This window comes from Podarcis vaucheri (genome assembly GCF_965113315.1).
Source record: "Podarcis vaucheri genome assembly, chromosome: 9".
Classification (NCBI taxonomy): Eukaryota; Metazoa; Chordata; class Lepidosauria; order Squamata; family Lacertidae; genus Podarcis; species Podarcis vaucheri.
The window spans coordinates 17204301-17227751 of NC_138767.1; the positions used below are offsets into that span (position 1 = coordinate 17204301).

The window sequence follows — 23451 nt, forward strand, 5'->3', positions numbered from 1 at the left end:
CAGGCAGTGTAGAAGGTTTGCTGTTCTGTATTTTAGTATTAGCAAAAAAAACCCCAATATTTCCTAAACATTTTTTTAAAAGTAGGAAGCGCTTTATCTAGCACCAGTGAAACCAAATTCACATGAAGTGCTACATAATGTTCTCGAAAAAACGGTGGAAGGGATCTGGATAAGCATACAGTAGTGAGTTCATGAGTCATTATCTGCTAAGTGTCCATGACAATGAATGCAGACACCTTCTCCAGAGGAGCATGTGTGTAATAGTCATGCCTGCAGGGGTGAAAAATGGCTGGTGCTCAGTAGCAACAGCTGCCAGTTTCATTGCTGTGAAACACAGCCATTTCACAGAAAAAGGAACCGTTTCCAGGCTCCTGCTGTTGCTTGGCTGCTTTAGTCACCTGCAGTGTTGCTCCACGAAAGCCACCAATTCTGAAAAGGTTGTATGAAGCAACTAATAATAATGTTTGGGCATATACTTGAGGGCACTTCTGGACTTCTCGCTGTTTTTAGGTGGGATTCAATCACATACCAGCAAATCCAAGTTGCCCAATAGTGCTGATAATGCCAAGGTTGCAGGTTCAATCCCTGTAAGGGACAGCTGCATATTCCTGCATTGCAGGAGATTGGACCCTATGATTTTCCAAAAGATTCGACTTTTTGCAGCATGGTAAGTGATGGACAGTGTGCAATAACACACACTATTATGGAATGTCACCCAACCTTCTCACAAACAAATCAGGATGTATGCTCATTGAACAGGTCACCCAGAAGTGCCTTAAGCTGTGCCTCTAAATTTAGGTAAAGGTAAAGGTACCCCAGTCATGACCAGTCATGCCAGTCGTGACCGACTCTAGGGTTGTGCGCTCATCTCACTCAAGAGGCCGGGAGCCGGCGCCATCCGAAGACACTTCCGGGTCACGTGGCCAGTGTGACGTAGCTGCACTGGTGAGCCAGCACCATTGCCGCACATGGAAACGCCGTTTACCTTCCCGCTATAAAGCGGTACCTATTTATCTACTTGCACTTCTTTCGAACTGCTAGGTTGGCAGGAGCTGGGACCGAACGACAGGAGCTCACCCCGCCGTGGGGATTCGAACCGCCGACCTTACGATCAGCAAGTCCTAGGCACTGAGGTTTTACCCACAGCGCCACCCACGTCCCTTCGCCTCTAAATTTAGTTTAACGTTAATTCTGTCCTCCAAATGAACCCTAGGAATTGCTGCTATTTGAAGCAAGCTGGGTGTCTCTATCAGGCAAAAAATGACCTCAGCCGAGCTAAATTCCCAGGATTCTTTGGGAGAAGCTATGATGGTGTGAATCCAATAACTGTGTAGTGTAAACACGCCCTTGGTTTGTTTGCATCTGCAGAAGAACACAACAACTCTCATTCTTGCTGAATATACTTATATCTTCAGTGCCCAACGCTCAACTTTCTTTCAAACTTGCAGTAGCTTTACCTCAGGGATGGGGGTCTGTGTCCTCCAAATGCTGTTTGCACTCAAACTCCCATCCCTGTTTTACACAAATGTTCACAGCTTATGCCTGGATAGGTCTTCCCCTCCTATCTCCCTCCATTCCCATCGGTCTTTGAGACAGTGCAGACAATCCTAACATCCATGAGTTCTCCTTTCTGGAGAACCTTGGTCATCTTGTTAGATGACTTGCCAAGTGGCAAGGAGAATCTTACCACACACATCAAGTGTAGAAGCCTACTTTGGCATTAAGCAGTACATAAATAAAATAAAAGAACAATAATAATGTTAATAATAATATTTAGTGTATTTTTGGTTTCTATAGAAGCCGCCCAGAGTGGCTGGGGAAACCCATCCAGATGGGTGGGGTATAAATAATAATAATAATAATAATAATTATTATTATTAGTAGTAGTAGTATTAAATGAATAGCAGCAGCAGCAATGTAAACTTATATTTGTTGTTGTCCTCAAAACTTGCATACAGCTTTATATTTCAACAGGAATATCTAAACCAGGGGTGGGAGCAATGGGCCCTCCAGATGTTGCTGAACTACAACTCCCATCAACCCCTGCAAGTATGGCCAATGGGCAGAGATTATGGGAGTTGCAGTTCAGAAACATCTGGAGGGCCAGATTTTCCCCATCCCTGCTCTAAGCAGGTGCGTGCACGCACACACACACGATCACATACAACCCCACTTTTTATCTTGTATTCTTCAGATGTCAAGGAGATAAAGATACAACTTTTAGAAGACATTTGGTCATGTTTCTATATGTGTTGGCTTTTGAATTATGGTGCTAGAGGAGACTCTTGATAGTCCCATGGACTGCAAGAACAACAAACCTATCCATTCTTAAGGAAATCAGCCCTGAGTGCTCACTGGAAGGACAGATCATGAAGCTGAGGCTCCAATACTTTGGCCACCTCATGAGATGAGAAGACTCCCTGGAAAAGACCCTGATGTTGGGAAAGATGGAGGGCACAAGGAGAAGGGGACGACAGAGGATGAGATGGTTGGATAGTGTTCTCGAAGCTACCAGCATGAGTTTGACCAAACTGCGGGAGGCAGTGGAAGACAGGAGTGCCTGGCGTGCTCTGGTCCATGGGGTCATGAAGAGTCAGACACGACTAAACGACTAAACAACAACAACATATGTGTTGGAAGCCACCCAGAGTGTCTGGGGCAACCTGGCCAGATGGGAGGGGTATACTACCACCACCACCACTACTACTACTACTAATACTACTACTAATAGTGGTAATAATAATGTATGGCAATATGTATAATAAAATGGTTGTAGGCACCCAGTTTCTAAACATCACAGTGTAAACCAGTGAAAGAAGAAAAAAACGACTGGCTCCATTTAGATCTTGTTGCCCACCTACCTACATAGAGAACTCCTTCTTTCGTTTTCCCTGCTGCTTCCGCCATGCCCTGCTTGGTCTTCTCTGCTGCCGCCACAACTCCTTCCTTGGCTCTGTTAAATCCTTTCATGAATACATCCATGGCTAAAGAATGTCAATATCCAGCCCTGGAAAGAAAGACAAAGAAAACAAATTAAATGAAGGCAGAGAGAGAGAGAGAGAGAGAGAGAGAGAGAGTTCAGCATTTGATGCCTACCTGCTCAAACAGTACAATATGAGTCCATGGAGACAAAGATATGGAGCTAATCAAGGCACAATAAGGGAAAGAGGATCATGGCCGTTGAACCCAATACAGGAAGGGTTGAAGCTCAGTGGTAAATTTGCCTGCTCAGTGATGGGCCTATCACCATGGAACGCCTTCCCATGAAAAGTGTGTTTGGCTTATCTGTTAACTGATTTTAATGTTGTTGTTGTTGTTTTAAAAAAGACCTGTCTGAGTACATCCACTTTTAGTCAAATGATGTTGCTGGTCTTCATTTTTTTAGACTGTCATTTTAATGTTGCTGCTAAATATTGCTGGTTTGGAGTGAAATGTATAGTTGTGTGTTGTTGTCACAATGAGTCATGCTTTATCTTTAAAACGGTGCAATGATCTGATTTGAGAATCACCTTCAGGCGGTGGTGGCTGGGCGAGAGGCAGACAGGCTGACAGTAAATGGAGCCAAAACAAATCACAGGCGGAATCAACTGATTCTGGTTCTGACTTTGTGCTGGCCATCAGGTGGTGGCTTTTCCCACCTGCCTTGCCCTACCCTCCAGTCCTAGGAACCTTCAGAAAGAAGATGCTGCCACGAGCATCGTGTGGATGTGTCTTTTAATGAACTGAATAGAGTGGAAGATGATGAGTCAAGGAGGTGGGGAGATCCTGTGTATGAATTCAGCAGTACTTAGTTTATTATTTAATTGCTATCTTGTTAATGTTGTTAGAATGGTTTTATCGATTATGAATGCTGTAGCACTTTGTAAATCCTATATTATTATTATTATTATTATTATTATTATTATTATTATTATTATTATTTTATTACTATCATTATTAATTAAATTTATACGCCACCACCATCCCATCCGTAGATCCTTGGGCAGTTCATGGCATACAAATACAAGATAAAAGACCCAAAATACATGATAAGAAAATAAGAACAAATAAGAATAATATGATTTTTGTATTTAATAATATGATTTTTGTAAGACAGGAGTGCCTGGCATGCTCTGGTCCATGGGGTCACGAAGAGTTGAATACGACTAAATGACTAAACAACAGCAAAAACAACCACAATGTTTGTTGCTGTTATTGTGCTGTTTAGCTTAATTTTTTTAGCAGTTTTGTTAATAGTCTTTTATAGATTGCAGTTGTTTTACTGATGGTTTGTACTTGTTTTACTGATGGTTGGTTAATTCTTCTATATGATCTATATTGTACTTGTGATGCTCTCTTATGTTATTGTTATTGTCTGTTTGTAAGCCGCTTTGCGATACATGTGAATGGAAAGCAGTGTATAAATATAATAAATAGACCAATCACATCAATGTCCTAGAATAACAAAACTGAGACGAAGGAGGAAGAAGCTGACAGTCAGGACCACCCACTGGACTGGGGTTAAGAAAGAAGTCTGGCAGGCAGAAGCTGACTCAGGGCACGACTGAGTTTGGGTAGGCAATGTCCCATTTGCCCTAACAGATCAGCCACCATTGCCTTGAGAGGTCCATTTGCCCAGGAAGGTAGTATAAAAATAAGTGAGAGTTACCTTGCTGGGGGAGAACAATGTCTATCAGTGAACACAAAATACCCAATTGTCTTTTTAAAGCTGTTAGTACCTTGCAGCCAACTTGCCTTTTAAAACCAGATTTTAAACCAATTTAGACCTTTTTTTCTGCCACGCTCAAACATCAGAGAGAATGGAACCCCACAGCCACAGCTGAGCACTGCAACAAGTCCTTCCAAACCGTGAACAAATGAGTAATTATTTAAAAATAGGAGTGTGAATCTTCATTACCAAGTCCTGGGAAAGATACTATATCCAGCAAACCTAGGAGAGGGAGGTGAGGGGGAGGAGCATTAAGCTGTCTTTATCTGAAGATGCTAACATTAGCCCCTGAGATCATGTTCATTTACATGCCAGCCTTGCACAGGATTTTCTTTAAAAACACCCACATATTGCAAGTGTTCAGGAAAATGCCAGTCAGTCATGGAATTGCACCAGGATAAGTTTGCAGAGAAGTGGTGGGTTCATCTCTGTGACATGTTGGCTGACCTTGATTCACTTTTGTTCACAGCTGCATAGTTTGAAAAAACACCACAACCAAGTTCTTCACTTTAATTTGATTTCAATTTCTCTCTCTCTTACACACACGTACACACACACACACACACACACACACACTTGACTTTCCCCCTTAATCATTGGGTAAACAACAATCTCAATGCTGTTAGTCTAGTCTATTTGTATATTTATAGTCTAGGTGATGTAGTAAACAAATCTCGAGAACCACTGCGATCTTAGCTAATCCCTGGACAAGAGCCAAAACTTCATCGGACTTGTCAATAAAGGCATCCAATTCCCTGGTAATGAAAGGAAGGCAGATCCCTGCATACAATGGCACATGGTGTGTGTTCTTGCTCGTTCTCTCTCTCTCTCTCTCTCTCTCTCTCACACACACACACACACACACACAGTCTCTTACACAAGGGAAGATAAACCATTCGTCTGTGGAAGGAGGAGTACTAAGACAGTAGACACCATGTTTAATGGTTTGGAAAGAGAAAGGAGATGGTCTGTGTATGGGAGATTTAGCAGGCAGCAAATTCTTCTAGAATAGATGTTGTTCCATTTCTGTTCTATCAGAGGCAGGCTCTGGACATGGTTTCTCCTTTTAGGATGAGTCCCCCTCTCAACTGAGCACTTTCCACATTTTTGTGTCCACCCCCCCCCAAAAAAAAAGCTGGGGACAGTCACACACACCATTTTCTGAAGCGATGGTGCTTGTATATATACGAAGACTGAATGTCACAACAAACATGGTTAGGCTCTCTTAGGATTCCTGAGAAAGCTGACAAATTAAACTGGGTGCCTATATAGCTCTGATCTCATGGTGGAACAGGACAGGGTCCTTGAGTTAAATCAAGGGTGGTGGAGGACAACCTGTAGTTCTCCAACATCCATCAGCCCAAGTCAACATGGTCAATGGTCAGGGACAAGGGAATTTGTGGTCCAGCACCATGCCTATACATGCATATCTCTTTAAATTGGGGTAGCTAAACTATATCCCATCATCCCAGTCCTTTGGACAATACTGACTTGTGCTGACAGGAAATAGAGTCCAACAAGATCTAAAGAGCCACGCAATTCAACAGTCATTGCTTAAGAGAGGAAGGCTTCTGTGCTAAACACCTGCTCTCTTTTGTCCATAAGAAACACAACAAGACAGCTCCCATTGCTGCCTTCCTGTCCCACCTTTCCTAATACCGGAGTTTTTCTTGCTTAGCTAATGACAGACACTTAAATATATTCATTACTGAAATTATAATTTCCCCTTTCCCCCAAAGGGTTTGGGGGAGCGTGTGTGTATCTGTGTATGTGCGTAGACAAGATATATTTTATAGCATGATCTAATGTATGTTTATTCAGAAGTGAGTCCTGTTCATTTCAACGGGGCTTACTCCAAAGTAAGCATGCACAGGCTGCAAGCGTAGACATAGGAGTCTGAGGCTACAAGATTCTGAACATTTGCAGAGAATTAAGCCCCCCATTGAGCACACAAGGGAACTTACTTCCGAGTTGAAAACCTACATATGACATCAGCTCTTAGCATTCTGCCCATGCCTTTGCAGAAGTAAACCTCGTCGGGTCCAGTGCGATTTACTAAGCATGCAACAGGACCACATCCTCAAAGTCCTCCTCCATCACGCACCCCCCCTCCACCGCCTCACCACCCTAGGAAAACCAAGATATAGAAATTGCATCCAGGTTACTTACCCTCTTGCTCCGTGCCTCGGTACTTCTCTAGAACTGTTGAATTTGAAGCTTAAAGGGAGGACCAGAAAGAGCGAGAGCGACAAAAAAGAGAGAGTTCCGAAGGATGCTCCGATCAGTACATGGCTGCTAAAGGATACAGGGAGAGAAGAGTCCAGCCGTGTCTAGTGGTACCCAGGTGGTCCCAGTTCCGCAAAGCTGGAAGGAGTTGGAGGGAAAGGACCGAGGGGGGCGAGAGATCCTGCCCTCCAGTTCCAAGGCGCCTGGTGTGTGTGTGTGTGTGTTGGGTGGGGGAGCAAAGCTTCACTCTCTCGCTCCTTTTCGCAGCCTCTTCTCTCCGCCTGATTTGTCAGGTAAGAAGACAGGCAGCGCCCACGAGCTCAGCCCAGGGAGAGAACACCGCCCTCCCCGCCCTCCCTCTTTCCCTCGGTCTCTCCATCTTCTCGTGGCTCCGCCCGTGAACGAGCAGCCTCCTCCAGAGAGACAGAGAGCGCTTGCATGATGAGGAAGGGATAGGAAGCATTTCCGCGGCTGGAGGGAACGAGATTGCAATGGCAACAGGTGGGGCGCCTTGAGAGTAGGAAGGGGACATTCCTGGTGGAAAGGGGGTGGGGGGGAGTATTATGCAGGTCTTGATGGTCTTGTTGCCCCACCCCTCCTCCCTTCCCCACGCCCCTTTGCTCCCTGCTCCTTCCCATCCTGGGCCAGGCTCCCTCTTGAATGAAGGAACATTCGGATCATGGGGACGCGAACTTGTACCTCCGCATCCTGTTGTTGGTCTTCCGTACAAAAGAAATGCATGCACGGACAGAAAATCTAACAGAGCAAATGGATGTGGTAACCTTTTAACGGCATGTGTGCGCCCCATATTAAAAGCTTCCTTGCGGAGACAAAGCACCTCAGAGAGATAGGTCTACGGCAGGGGTCTGCAACCTTTAAGACAAAAAGAGCCACTTGGACCCATTTCCGAAGAAAAAAACAACTGGGAGCCGCAAAACTCGTCATTATAAAAATAACTTTTTGTCACTTTTTATTATTTCTTTGTTTGACCCCTCAGAATTACTCCTCCTCATAGAAATAAACGTTAAATTAACAAGTTACCTTTTTGTGTGTGTGTGTGTTCTTCACTCCCCTTCAAAACAGTGACCAGTGTACATGCCCCCTTTCAATGCAGTGACCAGCGTACATGCCCCTTACAATGTAGCGGGCGGGTGGGAAGGTGACGTCGGGACTGTGCGTGACTAACGCACGCACTGCCCCCATGCGACGTCACAGCCACTACAGCGCCCGCCACAGTGGGGAGTGTCGGGGCGCACAATGCGCCTCCTCCCCTCACTAGTATCCGCCCCGGAGCCGCGGCAAAGGTGTAAAAGAGCCACATGCAGCTCCGGAGCCGCGGGTTGCAGACCCCTGGTCTACGGAGAACAGTTTCCCAGCCCGTGATAGCGTCACATAGTCAGGGGTGTGCTTTGTATGGAGATCATTCAAAGATGCCTCCTGTGGGCTGAACTGGTGGAGCCCTGCAAGAGCTGTAGCACATGGCAGTTTTGATTTGTCCATTTGGGCACTTTTATGCCACCCAAATTACCCCATTCCTCTAAAATGTGCCCTGATTTCCAAAGCTGTGAATGGAAATACACAAAGGCATGGGCTTGCCTGTTCGTCCAATGATACAGAGCTAATGAACCAAGGGTCATCTAGCCCAATGCCCTGCAATGTAGGAATGAAGTGATTGAGAAATGGGCCGCACACTCTTGTTCACCTCCTGCCTCAGCTATGAGCTCATGGCTGAATTACTTTAGGTAAGCTGCTTTCTCCCAGCCTCAGCTTTAACTCTCCAATCTGCAGACTGGGGATAAAGTTGACTTATTTTAAGACAGGGGTGAATTGCAGCTCCCGCCATCCCTGACCAAGCATTGGTCATGCTGGCTTGGAACTGAAATTCAAGAACAGGTGGATGGTTCCAGGTTTAAGAAGGAACTGTTGTACAGATCACTGAGATAATTGATGGGAAATGCTTTGGGCACATAGCAACATTTATATCACAATTTTCCTAAGTATAACTCACAGTTTTGTGCTTTGCATTTCCATGAACAAAACAAAGTTTGAAGTGCAACCGTTTACAGGGTCCATTTCCACAAGAGCACTGATAGGATTTATTATTTTTACTGTTTATTTATCTACTGTTTACTGTTTATTTACTGTTTATTTTAAAAGATACAGGTTGAGGATGGGAAGACAGATCCTCAGTAGTATTAACCCCCCCTTGCCAGGTACTTAATAATAATAATAATAATAAATTTTATTTATATCCTGCCCTCCCCAGCCGAAGTCGGGCTCAGGGTGGCTAACAACAATAAAACAGTACAAAAGTACAGCTTAGAGATATCAATCTTCTGTTTCCTTCACTGGCATCATGCTGAACTATTAAACCGTCTCCTTCTGCACGACCAAACCAGGTCAGATTTATTGGTAGCCATCAAAGGCCACCAGTGCTCAATTCCAATTAGATATTTTCAGCGAAGATACTGCATGTCACTTCAGGGCTAAAGCACCTCCTGTCTTGATTATTGGTAAACAAATAATATTATTAATCAGGGGAGATATTCAACTGAATAACTGCAAAAACAGAATGACTTCTGCTTGGGCAACAGACCTGTTTCGCCCAGTGGCGTCGCAATGGGGGTACGGGGTGCCCCAGGTGCCATGTCTGGGGGGATGACAAGAAGGCACCCCACTGGAGCTCACCCTGCCACGGCAGCACAAGCAGCCATCGTGTCGCCGCAGCCGCATGTGGCAGATCCTCCGTTCGTGGCTGCAGCCACGAGCAGAGGATCCTGGTGCCAGCGGCAAACCGCTATGTACAGAGCATGTGCAGTGTCACACAAATGCCTGTACTTAATGCCGCTGCAGATGCACTGTACATAGTGGTTTGCCACCGGCACTGCTCCCGCGTTGTATGGACAGCCATGGGATCCCTCCATCGCCACTACAGCCGCATGTAGAGGATCTTCCGTTCGCTGCTGCAGCTGCGAGCAGAGGATCCTGGCACCACCCATACAGCGCTGGAGCACCGGTGCCGGCAAACCGCTATGTACAGCACATGTGCGGCATCACTACGTACGGCGCACGCGTTGTGCGTAGTGACACTGCACATGTGCCCTAAGTAGCGACACCCTGCCCCGGGTGTTGCAACGCCTTCGTTCGCCCCTGGTTCCCCCTTCTCCTCCTTTGCCCCCCCCAATCTGTTCTAGTTTTTTCTTGACCTTCTGGAGCAAGTTGGGGGATAGCATGGGGTGTCTGGAGAGAAATGGAAGTCCCATAGTGTACAGTAAGTGGAATTAGTTCCGCTTGTGCAGTTATTTCATTGAATACCACTCACATGCTTTAACTTCCCCCGTTGTTTGATTATAATTCTTCACACTGCAAGCAAGCAGTCATGTTCTTTTCTATATCACACAAAGTTTAACTCTTTTCCAAAGAACTCGACAAAGTTTTCTATGGTTTCCTTCTCCATGTTCCTTCTGTCCTCCGTTTTTTAAGCAAAGCAAGTTCTCTTCCTGATAACAAAGTCATCCGGTAGAGCACAGCGACTAATCTTTCAAGCTTTATATAACCACCTCCTGTAGCCCTCTGTGTGTTTTTAAAGCAATTGTCTTACATAAATGTGTTTCATCTGGCTCTCAGGCAGCTCAACCATCAGGCAAGGGAAAGGAAGGAGTTTGAGGGAATATTCATGTCTCTCTAACATGCTGGGAAGAGAAAGGATAAGAACTGTAATTTTTCTTGGTGGTTAATAGACAAAACGGTAGGAATTGGTGAATTTGTCATTTTTGGTTTTTCTTGGTTTCTCATTTTTCCAATGTTAAGTTCAGTTCTTGACATTTCCACATCAGTTTGTGATATACTTTTTTTTTAAAGAGTCCTAATGCTAATTCATCAGCATTTGGGTATGAATTTCGCCTTATACGTTTTGCTCTGCAATTTTGCCCAGTGTACACATTTTGCAGAGCAATTTCCCCTAACCTCTAGGTTAGATTACTGCAGTGCGTTATATGTGTGGCTGCCTCTGGAGATGGTTCGGAAACTTCAGTGTGTGACAGATATAGGCTTCAATCCTATACACACTGACCTGGGAATAAGTCACACCACTGAACTTAGTGGTACTTACTTTGGATTAGATGTTCCTAGGATCACACTGTTATTGGTGAAGCATACTTATTTTTCTTGAACAGTTTTAAACTGTGATTTCCATTCTGGAGTATGAGATGTGGGAAAGGGAGAGGAACATATCTCCACAATTCAGCTTAATTTACATTTTATTTAAAGTTCAGTGCTCACAAAACCTCGTGTCTTCAGAAAGGTTGAATGTCTAGACTGTAATTATAGCTAGTCTCCCTGGCGTCTGGTACTTCCAGATAGCATCCCTAACTCGTGGGAGATGGTTCTCTTTTATTAAAAACCATACAAGATTCAGGCCATGAAAATGTATTTAAATGCAACTAAAATATGCAGTCCTCCCACCTCCCACTTGGTTTGACATAGGAAGCTGCCTTATTACAAATCATGATTTTGTCCATCAAATTCAGCATCATCTCCAACAGGTATGGGGAACCAGCAGCTCTCTAGATGTTGCTGGACCCCCATCCATTTCCTCCAAATGACCATTGACTGTGCTGGCTGGGGCTAATGGGGGTTGGAGTCTAATAACATCCAGAGGGGCCAGTGGCCTACAGCAGCCAACCAGATGCAAATGGAAAACCCACAAGCAGCACCTAAAATTTCAAGAAGCAAAAAGAGGCCTCTCCACTGGAGGGGAGAGTGCTCTAGTGTCCAACCATCTACTTGAGGTCTCCCACAGATGCCTGGGTGACCACTGGGTGACCACAGGATGCTGTTCTTAACAGGTATTCAGAAGCATGTTGTCTCTCGCTGTGGAGGCAGAACATAACCATCAAGTTAATTAGCCACTGATAGTCTTATCTTCCATGAATTTGTTCCATACCCCTGATCTACAATGATCTCCAGGTTTCAGTCAAGGGTTTTCCCCAGCCCAACTTGGAAATGCCAATAATTAGACATAAAGGATGTGCCTGAGGTCTATCCCTTCTCCCTTGCTGCATGGCATCTGCTTACAGGTTACAGCATGCAGGTTCTAGCTGCCACTCACCTTTCTGTCTAGTGCTATTGTTCTCCATGGACATAAAAAGAGGTCCAAATGTCCATTTTGTCCAACATCCCGCTTCCCTCTGCAGTCATGCAGGTGCCCCCAAAGACACCAGAAGCAAGTCCTGATGACAACAGCCAAGTATCTGCTAACCCAGTTCATAAGAGGTGTGCTGCCTTTGAACACCTGATTCCTTATCACGGCCAGTAGCTGTTGAAATACCCATCCTCTGTGAATGTGTCCATTTTGTAAAGTCTCAGTAGCCATCACCATACGTGGTGTGACCACACTTGGAATCCTGTGTACAGGCTGCCACACCTCAAAGAGGATGCCGTAGGGCTGGAAAATTTTCAGGAAATGATTATTGAGCTGGAAAAACTCTCTGGGGCAGGAGGGTTGAAACATTAGAGGCTTTTTAGTTGGGGGGGGAGATAAGGGGGAACAGGATAGAAATGTGTAAGGTGTAGAGAAAAGCAACAATGATTCCCCCCTCCCTTTTTCGTAATACCAACGGTCATGCAAAGAAGCTGAATAGTGAGAGATTCGGGGTAGGCGAAAAGGAACATTTCTCCATACAGCACATAGTGAAGACTGTGCAACTGTGCTATCACAAGGGGTACTGATGGCCATGTTAGAATTCCTGCTCCATGATTGCAGTCATGGGATTGTTGTGTTTCACATGACGATATATGTTTTGACTCCACAGAGTGGGAAGTGACGGAGACGGGATGTTTGTGTTACTGTGTTCCGTGAAGTGGGCCTATTGTCCTTTGTTCTTTCTCTTTGCTGTCTGATGCTAGAGAGAGAGGGAGCCATGTTGCAGTGCTCTGTGTGTGTTTATATGTAAATAAAGTAGATTAGCCAAAATGCTGAGTTGCTGAGGTATGTCACGCAAGTTGCGCAAACTCTGCAGATCCCTAAGTGTGCCGGTGTCTGTTGGCATCGGTCGCTGTGATGTTGGGCTGAAGAAAGCTTTTGAAGCTCCTGAACGATCAACCAGGAGGGAGGGAACATGCCAGCTGGGCATGTGTCTCTGCCAGGGTCCTACTCGAGTGTAGGCTGAACTCCTGACAGGCCACCCCTCTGGATGTCTTTAAAAGGGGTTTAGAGAATCCAGGGAGGAAAAGCCTATCCTTGGCTGCTAGACAAGATGGCTGTGTTCTATCTCCACAGTTGGAGACAAGGTATCTCTGAATGCCAGTGGCTGTGGAGCTCAAGTGTGAAGAGCATTTGCTGAAGCTGATGAGAATTGTATCTCAAGTCACCAGGCTGGTGGGAGCTGTAGCTGGAAGGCACCTAGTTGGTAAAGGCTGCATTGCTCCAACTGTGCAGAAAGCAGCAGTGGCCAGCACAAGGGCAAGAAAAGAGACCTACAAAAAGGTAGATCTCTTTCTGAAATCATTGACCCTTAATTCCCAGTAACTCTTTTAGAATTTGTGTGACTGATGCATAAGGGAAAGATAGCCCAAACCTCTTCAGGTCTACTCAGAAGTTGGTTCTATTGAGATTAATTGGGTTTACACCCAAGCAAGTATGCACAGGATTGCAGCCTTACTTCCACCAACTCTGCCGTACCACTCCCCTCCTTTTTTAAACAATTACCTAACTGAAAACCCTAAATGCCGCCAGAAAGTCGATTTGCTTCTTTTTTGCTGAATTGTATTCTCAACTAACAAGATCTCTAGGGAACTGAGAGAACAATTTACTTCACTGGTTTTTCAGCGTTCTTCTCTCAGGGGAGGAGAAGCATATTCCTTAGCACAGTACAATAGAGAAATCTAGATTGCGCATACAGATTCTAGGATTTAGATATAGATAAGTGCTTGTAATACCCCTTGTCCAAGCCAGGCCTGTAACTTCTACATAAAACAGTAGATGAAATATTCAAACATATGAAACAATGTGAAGTGCTGTTAAAGCCATCCAAAAGCATGTACATGGCAAATGTGCTGGGTGAGCCCTGCGAAGATGTGCATGAATGCATGTACACACTGTTAATATTTCCTGCACACCGGAGCATATCTACACAACAGTGTGCAGTAAAGTGGCAAAGCACATAGATAACGTCCACAGTTCAATTTCAGCATCTCCAAGAAAGATTCTAATATGACATCAAGCTTGCAACCAGTGTAGACCAGTGGTAACCAACATAGCTGTTGCTGCACTCCAGTTCCCATCATCCTTGGCCATTGGCTATGTTGGCTGGGGTTGATGGGAGTTGTAGTCAAACAACAGCTAGGAAGCCCCATGTTGGTTATCTCAAGAACCCAGTATAGATGACTCTGAACTAGACGGACCAATAGTCTGACTTCACACAGCGCCAGCTTCCTAGGGATGCCAACTTTTCATTTCAAAAATTCTGGTCCATGAGCAGAGCTTTAGGGGGAAACCTGAAGCTGGTTGTGGGGTGAATCCTAGTGGACTCCATAGCAGCAGCGTGGATGCCAAAAACTTTCTGATATATGCATAGCTCATAGGAAGAGCTTTGTCTTTGCTCCTGAAGCTGGCGCTCAACAATAGAAGAAGAGTTTGGATTTGATATCCTGCTTTATCACTACCCTAAGGAGTCTCAAAGCAGCTAACAATCTCCTTTCCCTTCCTCCCCCACAACAAACACTCTGTGAGGTGAGTGGGGCTGAGAGACTTCAAAGAAGTGTGACTGGCCCAAGGTCACCCAGTAGCTGCATGTGGAGGAGCAGAGACGCGAACCCGGTTCCCCAGATTACGAGACTACCGCTCTTACCCACTACACCACACTGGCTCCCATAGGATGTGCTGAGCTTGAGTTTGGCTGTAAAATAGGAAGCGTCACAGGCAAGTGGGTTGGAGAGCAGCCCCCAGCTGCCAGTCTGAGGTGGCCACATTCTTCCGTCACCACCACTCTTCTCTCACAGCTGTGAGGGTGGGTGGCTGCTGGCTGAGGGAGGTAATACATGTGCTCTGCTGCCTCATCTTGCAGCAGCGAGCGAAATGCTAAGCTGGGGCTAAAATTCAACAACCTTGCTTCTGAGTGCACAAGGGCCCTAGCTTAATAATAATAATAATAATAATAATAATAATAATAATAATAATAATAATTTATTATTTATACCCCGCCCATCTGGCTGGGCTTCCCCAGCCACTCTGGGCGGCTTCCTAAAAAATATTAAAATACTGTAATACATCAAACATTAAAAGCTTCCCTAAACAGGGCTGCCTTCAGATGCCTTCTAAAAGTCTGGTAGTTGTTCTCTTTGACACCTGTAACCTCACTTCTCGCAATGAGGGAACCGGCAGAAGGCCCTCGGTGCTAGACCCTAGTGTCTGGGCTGAACAATGGGGGTGGAGACGCTCCTTCAGATATACTGGACCGAGGCCGTTTAGGGCTTTAAAGGTCAGCACCAACACTTTGCATGTAGAAGGTCTCTGGTTCAATCCCTGATTCTGCCTGTTTCAATTTGCCTGGTTCAATCTCTTAGGCAGGACTGGAGACCCTTGTCTGATATCCCATAGAACTGCTGCCATAGACAATACTGAACCAAATGGATCAGACTTACTAGGTTTTTCTGTAAATATACTGCTGATTTTGACCAAAAGAAAATCCAACTTCTCTCAAAAATTGTTGGCAACCGAGCTCGACATATGACCTTTCTTCAAAAAATCCAAGCTATTGTGCTAAAGTTAAAAGCAAAGCAGATCACAAATGACAAACAACCCAGCCAGTCTGCTTCCCTTTCTTCAAGTTTGATGAGAACTTTAAGAGAAGTCCCCTTTCCTTGTGACCCACAGGAATGGTCGTTCTCAGAGCTGGGGCTAAGACTAGGCTTCCAATACTGGCAATAGCTTTTTCCCTCTAGAGCAGTGATGGCCAAACTTGGCCCTCCAGCTGTTTTGGGACTACAACTCCCATCATCCCTAGCTAACAGGACCAGTGGTCAGGGATGATGGGAATTGTAGTCTCAAAACAGCTGGAAGGCCAAGTCTGGCCATCACTGATCTAGAGAATATATAATGAGAAACAAAAAATGGAGTACAGACCCGAAGTGTGATCATACACTTTAATATTGACACGGAAGGAAGAATTTAGTCTTATTCAGTATGGAGTAATGGTGGTGGGAATTAACAGAAGTAAAATTAAAAAGAAAAAAATATGGTTAAATAAATTAATAACAACAACAACAACAACAACAACAACAAAATTATCTTGGACTTTTCATAGGAAAAAGAAATGAATGATTCTGAGGCACCCTGACTTAAATATTGTCTAACAGAAAGTGGAGAAGATGGATGTTCGCATGGACAGAAGGTTTTAAATAACCATATTTTCTTTTTTTCATGTAACTGGTGGATTAAAAACCAGGAGTTCTTTTTAAAATCTTTTGCTAATGCTCCTTTTTCTGTTGCTTTCTTTATTTTATTCTTCTCTCTTCCTCTTTTTCCTTTCTTTGTTTCTATTGTTGCTTCCATTCCCTTTGCTGTTTCTCTCCTTTGTTTTTTATTTATTTCATAGCTGAAGATGCTGCTGAACTCAAACTCCCATCAGTCCCAGGCAGCATGGCCAAGGAGCAGGGATAGTGGGAATTGTAGTTCAAGGGTTTCAGAGGGCATCTCAGTGGCTATCATGGGCTTAAGGCATTAGTTGGTCCCAATTCTTACCTTCCGCTTGAGAATAGTGACGTTTTGGTCCTTGTGGTTCCCTTGCCTGAATGGACCCACTCCTTTTTTGCTCTCCTGCGCTTCATGTCCACACACTGCACATACAGTCTGACAACAGAGTGATTGCAGCTTCTTGTGATCGCAGAGGGAGCCTTCATGATTTCCACATAGCCTGCTCTGTTCCAGATCAGTAGACTATGGACAGACAGAACAGAAAGCTGGCTCTGCGTTTAAAGCTGTCCGGGGAAATTGATAGTTTTGAAGAAATGAAAGTGATGCTTCTCAGCCAGATTTTATTCACATGCCAGGAGTTGTAGGAGGTCCCACTTGGGCTTCTAAATTGGTTTTCAGAAACCTGGTTTGAATTTCAAATATCCCAAATGCGAAAGAGTTCGGTGTTTTTGGTGGATAAATGAATGAGATTAGGACTATAAAGTATAAAGAGTGTGACTTTCTGTGATTATGTGCAGGCACAGAAAATGAACATTGGTACTCAGCAGAGTATCTAACATCCTTAGAAGCTCAGCTTTCATTTTGCAAAAAGACAAGTTTCCAGCACCTCTGATTCTAGGCTTAAAGGTATGCATTAAATAAAGATTTGCAAGAAAAACCTCAGAAGCCAGGAAAGAGTAAGGGAGCAGGACCACTTGTTAATTTGAAATTAATTTGATTGGTGCAAGGAGGGACATGTCAGCATGTTGCACAACATGCATGACTGACATCAGCATGGCACGCAATGTGCCTGCACAGCATGTAATGTGTGCACATGACATCAGCACATCGTGTGGTGTACTACCCCTACCCCTAACCCCCCTCCAAGGATATTACAGGAGAGGCGACTTACAGGATTTTGTATTATTTGTGTGAGAGCTGGACCATAAAGAAAGCTGGTCGCCTAAGAATTGATGCTTTTGAATTATGGTGCTGGAGGAGACTCTTGAGAGTCCCATGGACTGCAAGAACCTATCCATTCTGAAGGAAATCAGTCCTGAGTGCTCACTGGAAGGGCAGATCCTGAAGCTTAGGCTCCAATACTTTGGCCACTTCATGAGAAGAGAATACTCCCTGGAAAAGACCCTGATGTTGGGAAATATAGAGGGCAGAAGGAGAAGGGGATGACAGAGGACGAGATAAAAAAATTCCTTCCAGTAGCACCTTAAAGACCAACTAAGTTAGTTCTTGGTATGAGCTTTCGTGTGCATGCACACTTCTTCAGATACACTGAAACAGAAGTTGCCAGATCCTTCTATATAGTGAGAAGGTGGGGAGGGGTATTACTCAGAAGGGTGGTGGGAATGGGAGATTGGCAGATAGCTGAGATGAGCCTGTTGACGACTCTTAACGACTGCAATGGGTCTTACAGGAAAAGGCAAGGGGTGAGAAGGTGAAAAATGGCTAACTTAGTTGGTCTTTAAGGTGCTACTGGAAGGAATTTTTTTATTTTGACTATGGCAGACCAACACGGCTACCTATCTGTAAGAGGACGAGATGGTTGGACAGTGTTCTCAAAGCTACCAGCAAGAGTTTGACCAAACTGCAGGAGGCAGTGGAAGAGAGGAGTGCCTGGCGTGCTCTGGTCCATTGGGCCACAAAGAGTCGGACATGACTAAACAATTTGTGTTTACACTCTCCCCCCTTCTAGAGGGAGTTTCCAGTTATTTTCTCATCATTCAAAGGAAGACGATCACATTAGCCCTCCAAGAGCAGCATGAAAAGGCAGAAAATTCAGGTCCAATTTATGATGGTTGTATTTTTACTGTCAGGGAGGAGGGGAGAGGCACACGTGGGAGGCCTTGTCTCTTTTCTGGGGTGGTGGGCAGCAACATATCTTTGACGAGCCCTTTTTATGCAACCAAATACACCTCTTTGCAAATCTTCACCACCACCCAAAGAATCCCTGGAAGAGGACCCTTGTTGCCCTCCCACAAATGAGACTGAAGAGTTTAGAGCTATTTTGCTTTAGTTTCAGGTATAAGCTCTATGTGAGGCACCACCAGACAGCAGATTTCAAGTTAGGTAGAAACTGGAGTTTATCCATCCCTAATATATCATGTAAGGTCTTGACCTCCAAGTGTGGGAGAGACCCATGGGCTGTCTGTTGGGATACTGCCAGGGAGACAAAGTCCATCATGGCCCCACGTCGCCTCCGGACGTCCATCGATCTCCCGTAGACACGCAGTATCAGCAATTAGCGACACGAGCTCCAGAAATAGCTTGCCACATTCCAGAGCTGATGCACGCTCTTATCAGCAGATAATGCACAGCGAAAGATGCACGCAGGAGAGCATTATTTAAGTTTATTCAGCGTTGGTCAGAACAAAGAAAAAACATGACCGCCTGCTTCAGCGTTCAGGCACCAAGAGAGAAACGAAAGCAATAGAAAACATAAACTTCTTGTGAACAGGAAATATGCAGACTCTGTGACTCACAAAAGCCTGCTCCCTTTTAAGGTGGAACGGAAATATACTAACACTGTCAACAGCAGTAGCCCACCTTGGATAGACTTGCCCAAATTTTGTACACACACACACACACACACACACACACACACACACACACACACATTTTTATTGGGGTTTTTAACATATCATTTCCAACAATCATATAACATAACTTCATATCTTACAAAATGTTTTAGACTTCCGTCAACACCTCTGCAATTTTTCGTTCTTTATCCCTTATTCTGCATTTCTTAATTTCTCTATTACTCTTAATTATCATTAACTAATAACTCTCCGAGGGACGCGGGTGGCGCTGTGGGTTTAAACCACAGACTTGCCGATCAGAAGGTCGGCAGTTCGAATCCCCACAACAGGGTGAGATCCCATTGCTCGGTCCCTGCTCCTGCCAACCTAGCAGTTCGAAAGCACGTCAAAGTGCAAGTAGATAAATAGGTACCGCTCCAGGGGGAAGGTAAACAGCATTTCCGTGCACTGCTCTGGTTCGCCAGAAGTGGCTTAGTCATGCTAGCCACATGACCCGGAAGCTGTACGCCGGCTCCCTCAGCCAGTAAAGCAAGATGAGTGCCGCAACCCCAGAGTAATCCGTGACTGGACTCAATGGTCAGGGGTCCCTTTACCTTCACCTTTAATAACTCTCCTCATAGTCTTTCTTGCAATATTTCAAATAGTCCTCCTTACAAAACTTCTTGCAGTCCTACTAGCATAATTTGTTCATTACAATTACTTTTCAAATAGTTCGTATATTTACTCCGACTTGCCCATATTTCCAGGACGCTGATGGCATGCCTGCTATTTTTACCCTGCTTTCTGATTTTCAGTGTCTTTCCTTTCCCCTCCCAGAAGGCTGAGGAAGTATGGGGTGCCAGCGCTCTCTCCCTGGCATTCTGGGATAACTGGAGCGTAGGATTGCTCTGCCCCTTATTGATTCCCAAGCCAACTTGCTTGATGCTATAAATCAAGCCACCCCCACCTTGACCCTGTGTTGTAAAATATTGAATCGGTTCCCCCATGATGCACTAGATAAAATTAGATTGTTGATGTCATTGAAGCTCACCCTGCTCACCCCAGCCGGGATGTTGCTCTGTGATTTACGTTAATCATTTTCATGGAGTCAGTCCAGCCCTTTCGATATAATGACAGCCTTACAAGTGCTTAAGGAAAGCATGTCAGGGAGACCATTGTGAGTGATGTGCTAAGGATAAAGCACCAGACAAACCTCTTCTCGTTTATGCTGGTGAATGCAAACCTCCCCCCAAATACCCATCCAAATGAAGAGAATAATCATGGAGCAGAACATAACAGTTCCTGGTTTCTAAAATGAGTGCTGCTGGTGCTCAGAATGACAGGGACATAGGAAGCCCCTTAGCACCACCAGAAAGGGCTGGGAGAGTCCAATTTTAAACCCTTGGGAGCTGCTGCCAGTTATTGCAGCAGAGACTTTCTGCTGGCCACTAGGCAATGGATTTGTTCACCTGACTTGCCTCACCCTCCAGCCCTAGGAGACTTCACAAGAGAGCTGTTTTCAGAGGAAGGACTGTGAAGGTTGAGAGGCTTTGTGCTGGCCATCAGGCAATGGCTTTTTTCCAACCCTAGAAGTCTTTCCCAAACCATGACTTTAAGAACAGCAGAAGCAGCAGCTGGGAAGAGAGAACACGTGTTCAGGGAGACTTTAAGGGAATTCACACATTGCGTTCAACGGGTGTGTGAACTTATGTACACCAATAGCAGAAATGTATACTCATACAGTTATTATCTCATGTAACGAGTGTACGGTTTGTGCACAATAGCTGAGGTGTACACATCAACAAGTGTACACTCTTTCATACAAAGATATGAAGAGAATGATTGTACCTACATTCAGTATAACACATGAACAAGCCATCTTGTTTTAGCTGAAATAGGCTGAAATAGAGACAACCTATAATTCCACCCTGAAGAAATTCCAATAGTCCTATGAGAGGGTGTTTTTTGTTTTTTGTTTCCTCTTAAAGTTCATCAGATCTAGGGTGTCTTCTTTGCTTCACTAAAAGTGGAGGATAACATAAGATATGGATTTGTATAAAATGTGCACCTGCTAATTTATATGTCTAGATGCAGATTTTGAATCTGTGGACCATCTCCTGTTTGCTATCTCTGAGAACATTTGCTCATCTTATTGTCAAGCTTGTAGCTTCCTTTTAAATTCCTAGGATGTTTCACCTGAGAAGAAACCTTCAAATTTGCTTCACGTTTGACTTTTGGTGAAATCTGGTGGCAGCAGAAGTGTTATGTGGAATACCCCTTATTTTGGATGCCCTTAAAATCCCCATAATGTTTTAACAAAATTAAAATATCCAAAATAGTTCCATTTTCAGTTTATGCAACGTTTTTGGTGAGTATACTTGAGTATATAATGAAGCCCAATACCCCCCCCCCCGGGCAAAAAAAATCCTGCGTGGCTGCAATTGTAAAACTCTTACAATAATAAAGGTCAATCTGACTAGTCAGCTTGTTCATCTTATTTTCCCCACAGGAAATTCTCAAAGCAAACCGCCCCCCCCCCCCCCACATAAAAGGTCTGAAAATACAGACAGGGAAATTTCGTAAATAGATCTTTTCATTTTGGAGGCTATGATTGAGAGATACGCCCCAGAGTTTCTTGGAACAACAATGAAGATACTTCAAGTGAACGGAAAGTTTCTCCAGGGAGGCTTTAAAATTGACTCCTTTAAAGTGAGTATTGATTCTTTTAAAGCCGTGATGTAGTAAACTACCTTAATGGATTTGAAGAACCAGCAAAATTCCAGAGAAATAAAGGTCAAAGGCTGAAATCCTAACCTTGATTACATAGGATTGTAGCTAAAATGTGTTAATTCTCCCCACCCTTCCATAAATAAACCTTCTTGGATCGCCAGGATGATGTGATTAAGGCCCAGAACAAATTTGGTACAGCAGATCCGTGATTGGGCTCTCAACCCCTTTTAACTCAAAAGCAGCTGCAATGAGTTCCAATTTTGAACAGAGCATTGTTGCTTCAGAAGGTGGTGCTTAGCTTCTCCCATGCCTGGCCTTGTTTTTCCAACCCAGATTTCTTACTGAAACTGCTATTAGCCCAGTGGTTTTTTGGGGGGAGGGGCAGAAGGGGTAGGAATAATAGATACTTGTATTATCATGCCGGTTCCCCACCCCAGCAGAGCTAATAGCAGCTCTGGGTGGGTGGGGTATTTAAAGTAGGAAAATGACACGTGGGAAAGTGATTAACCACCTATTCTGTCCCCAGCACGAAACTATCACTTTTTCTTTTAAAAAACCACACCCGTGTCTCAGACATAAGACACCATGGGAAATCAAATGTCCCTATGGCACCTGCAATTTTCCCGTGGCAACTGAGATCTTTGTATGGATCCTCGGTGAGGACGTTTTGCTTCTGTCAGTCAAGTAATTGGAAAGAAGGCTGGGAGAAACTTTTCTCTGACTCAGATTGGAAGGCAAAATACTGAGATTTATAGGAAACTATGAAGTTCTTCTGGCACTAGTAGTGCCCAGGTCATCTAGTACAACTCTACTCTTGGTACCTTTGCTTTCTGAATATAGGATTTTATTTCCTGGCATGGTGCCCACATTGTGGATTTTCCTCCATAGTGGGCACATTCTCTTTTTGCTTCCATTAAACTGACATGCTGTCAGGCTTCGGGGAATCGAATCCTTCCCCCTGTGGCAGTAATTAAGTCAATCAAATGGAAAGAGCATTCTTACCAGATAGTTTCTTTAATAATCACAGCGAGAGACAAAGGAATGCATATCTCCCTAAAAACGATGTTGCTCCCAGTAAAGGTTCACCCCCTTTGTCCCCATTACTCAACACCACTCCTACGTCTGGTAATCTGAGCTTGTTGTCTTTGCGTTTTCTGTTCCATCACTCTCGGAGCCCGTCGAGTCCTAGGTGAAGGGGTGGGGGTCAAAGACACTAAATCTGCCAGCTGTCTCTCCCCTGGTGTTTTCCTCTTCTAGCTGTTCCTCACCCAGTATTTCCCAGCTTTCCCCCTCCGGACTATGCCCCTCTGCAAACCACTGACCTAACAAGCCACTCTGTGAACGTATTAGTGCCAAGTGTGGCTCAATGAGAACTTACCACCACCCCCTCAAGAGTTCAGACAGCTGCAGAAAATTATGATTCTATCCTAATGAACCTGAAGCATATTCTTTATATTCACTCCACTTGCTGTATCTTTTCAGGCTGAACATTGCTCAACGGTCCTTTTTACCCAAACTAAGCCTTATGTTTCACTTCCACTATGTGGCGAAGAGACAGATAGCAGAAGCAGCTATAAATT

General features: G+C 44.5%; 1 protein-coding gene and 1 long non-coding RNA gene across 2 annotated transcripts in view; one reads left to right on the forward strand and one right to left on the reverse strand.

Moving 5' to 3' along the window:
• SNCA (synuclein alpha) overlaps positions 1 to 7287 on the reverse strand; it is a 48093-nt gene extending 40806 nt beyond the window's left edge. The window contains exons 1-2 of the mRNA XM_082236803.1: positions 6878 to 7287; positions 2862 to 3007 (exon numbers count right to left, since the gene is read on the reverse strand). Coding sequence (XP_082092929.1) covers positions 2862 to 2982 — 121 coding nt within the window. The 5' untranslated portion in view covers positions 2983 to 3007; positions 6878 to 7287. The remainder of the gene's footprint in view (positions 1 to 2861; positions 3008 to 6877) is intronic.
• Positions 7288 to 14560: 7273 nt separating this feature from the next.
• The window catches only part of LOC309540207, a 146183-nt gene continuing 137292 nt past the window's right edge, over positions 14561 to 23451 (forward strand). Inside the window, exon 1 of the long non-coding RNA XR_014223132.1 lies at positions 14561 to 14666. This is a non-coding gene — a long non-coding RNA (uncharacterized lncRNA). The remainder of the gene's footprint in view (positions 14667 to 23451) is intronic.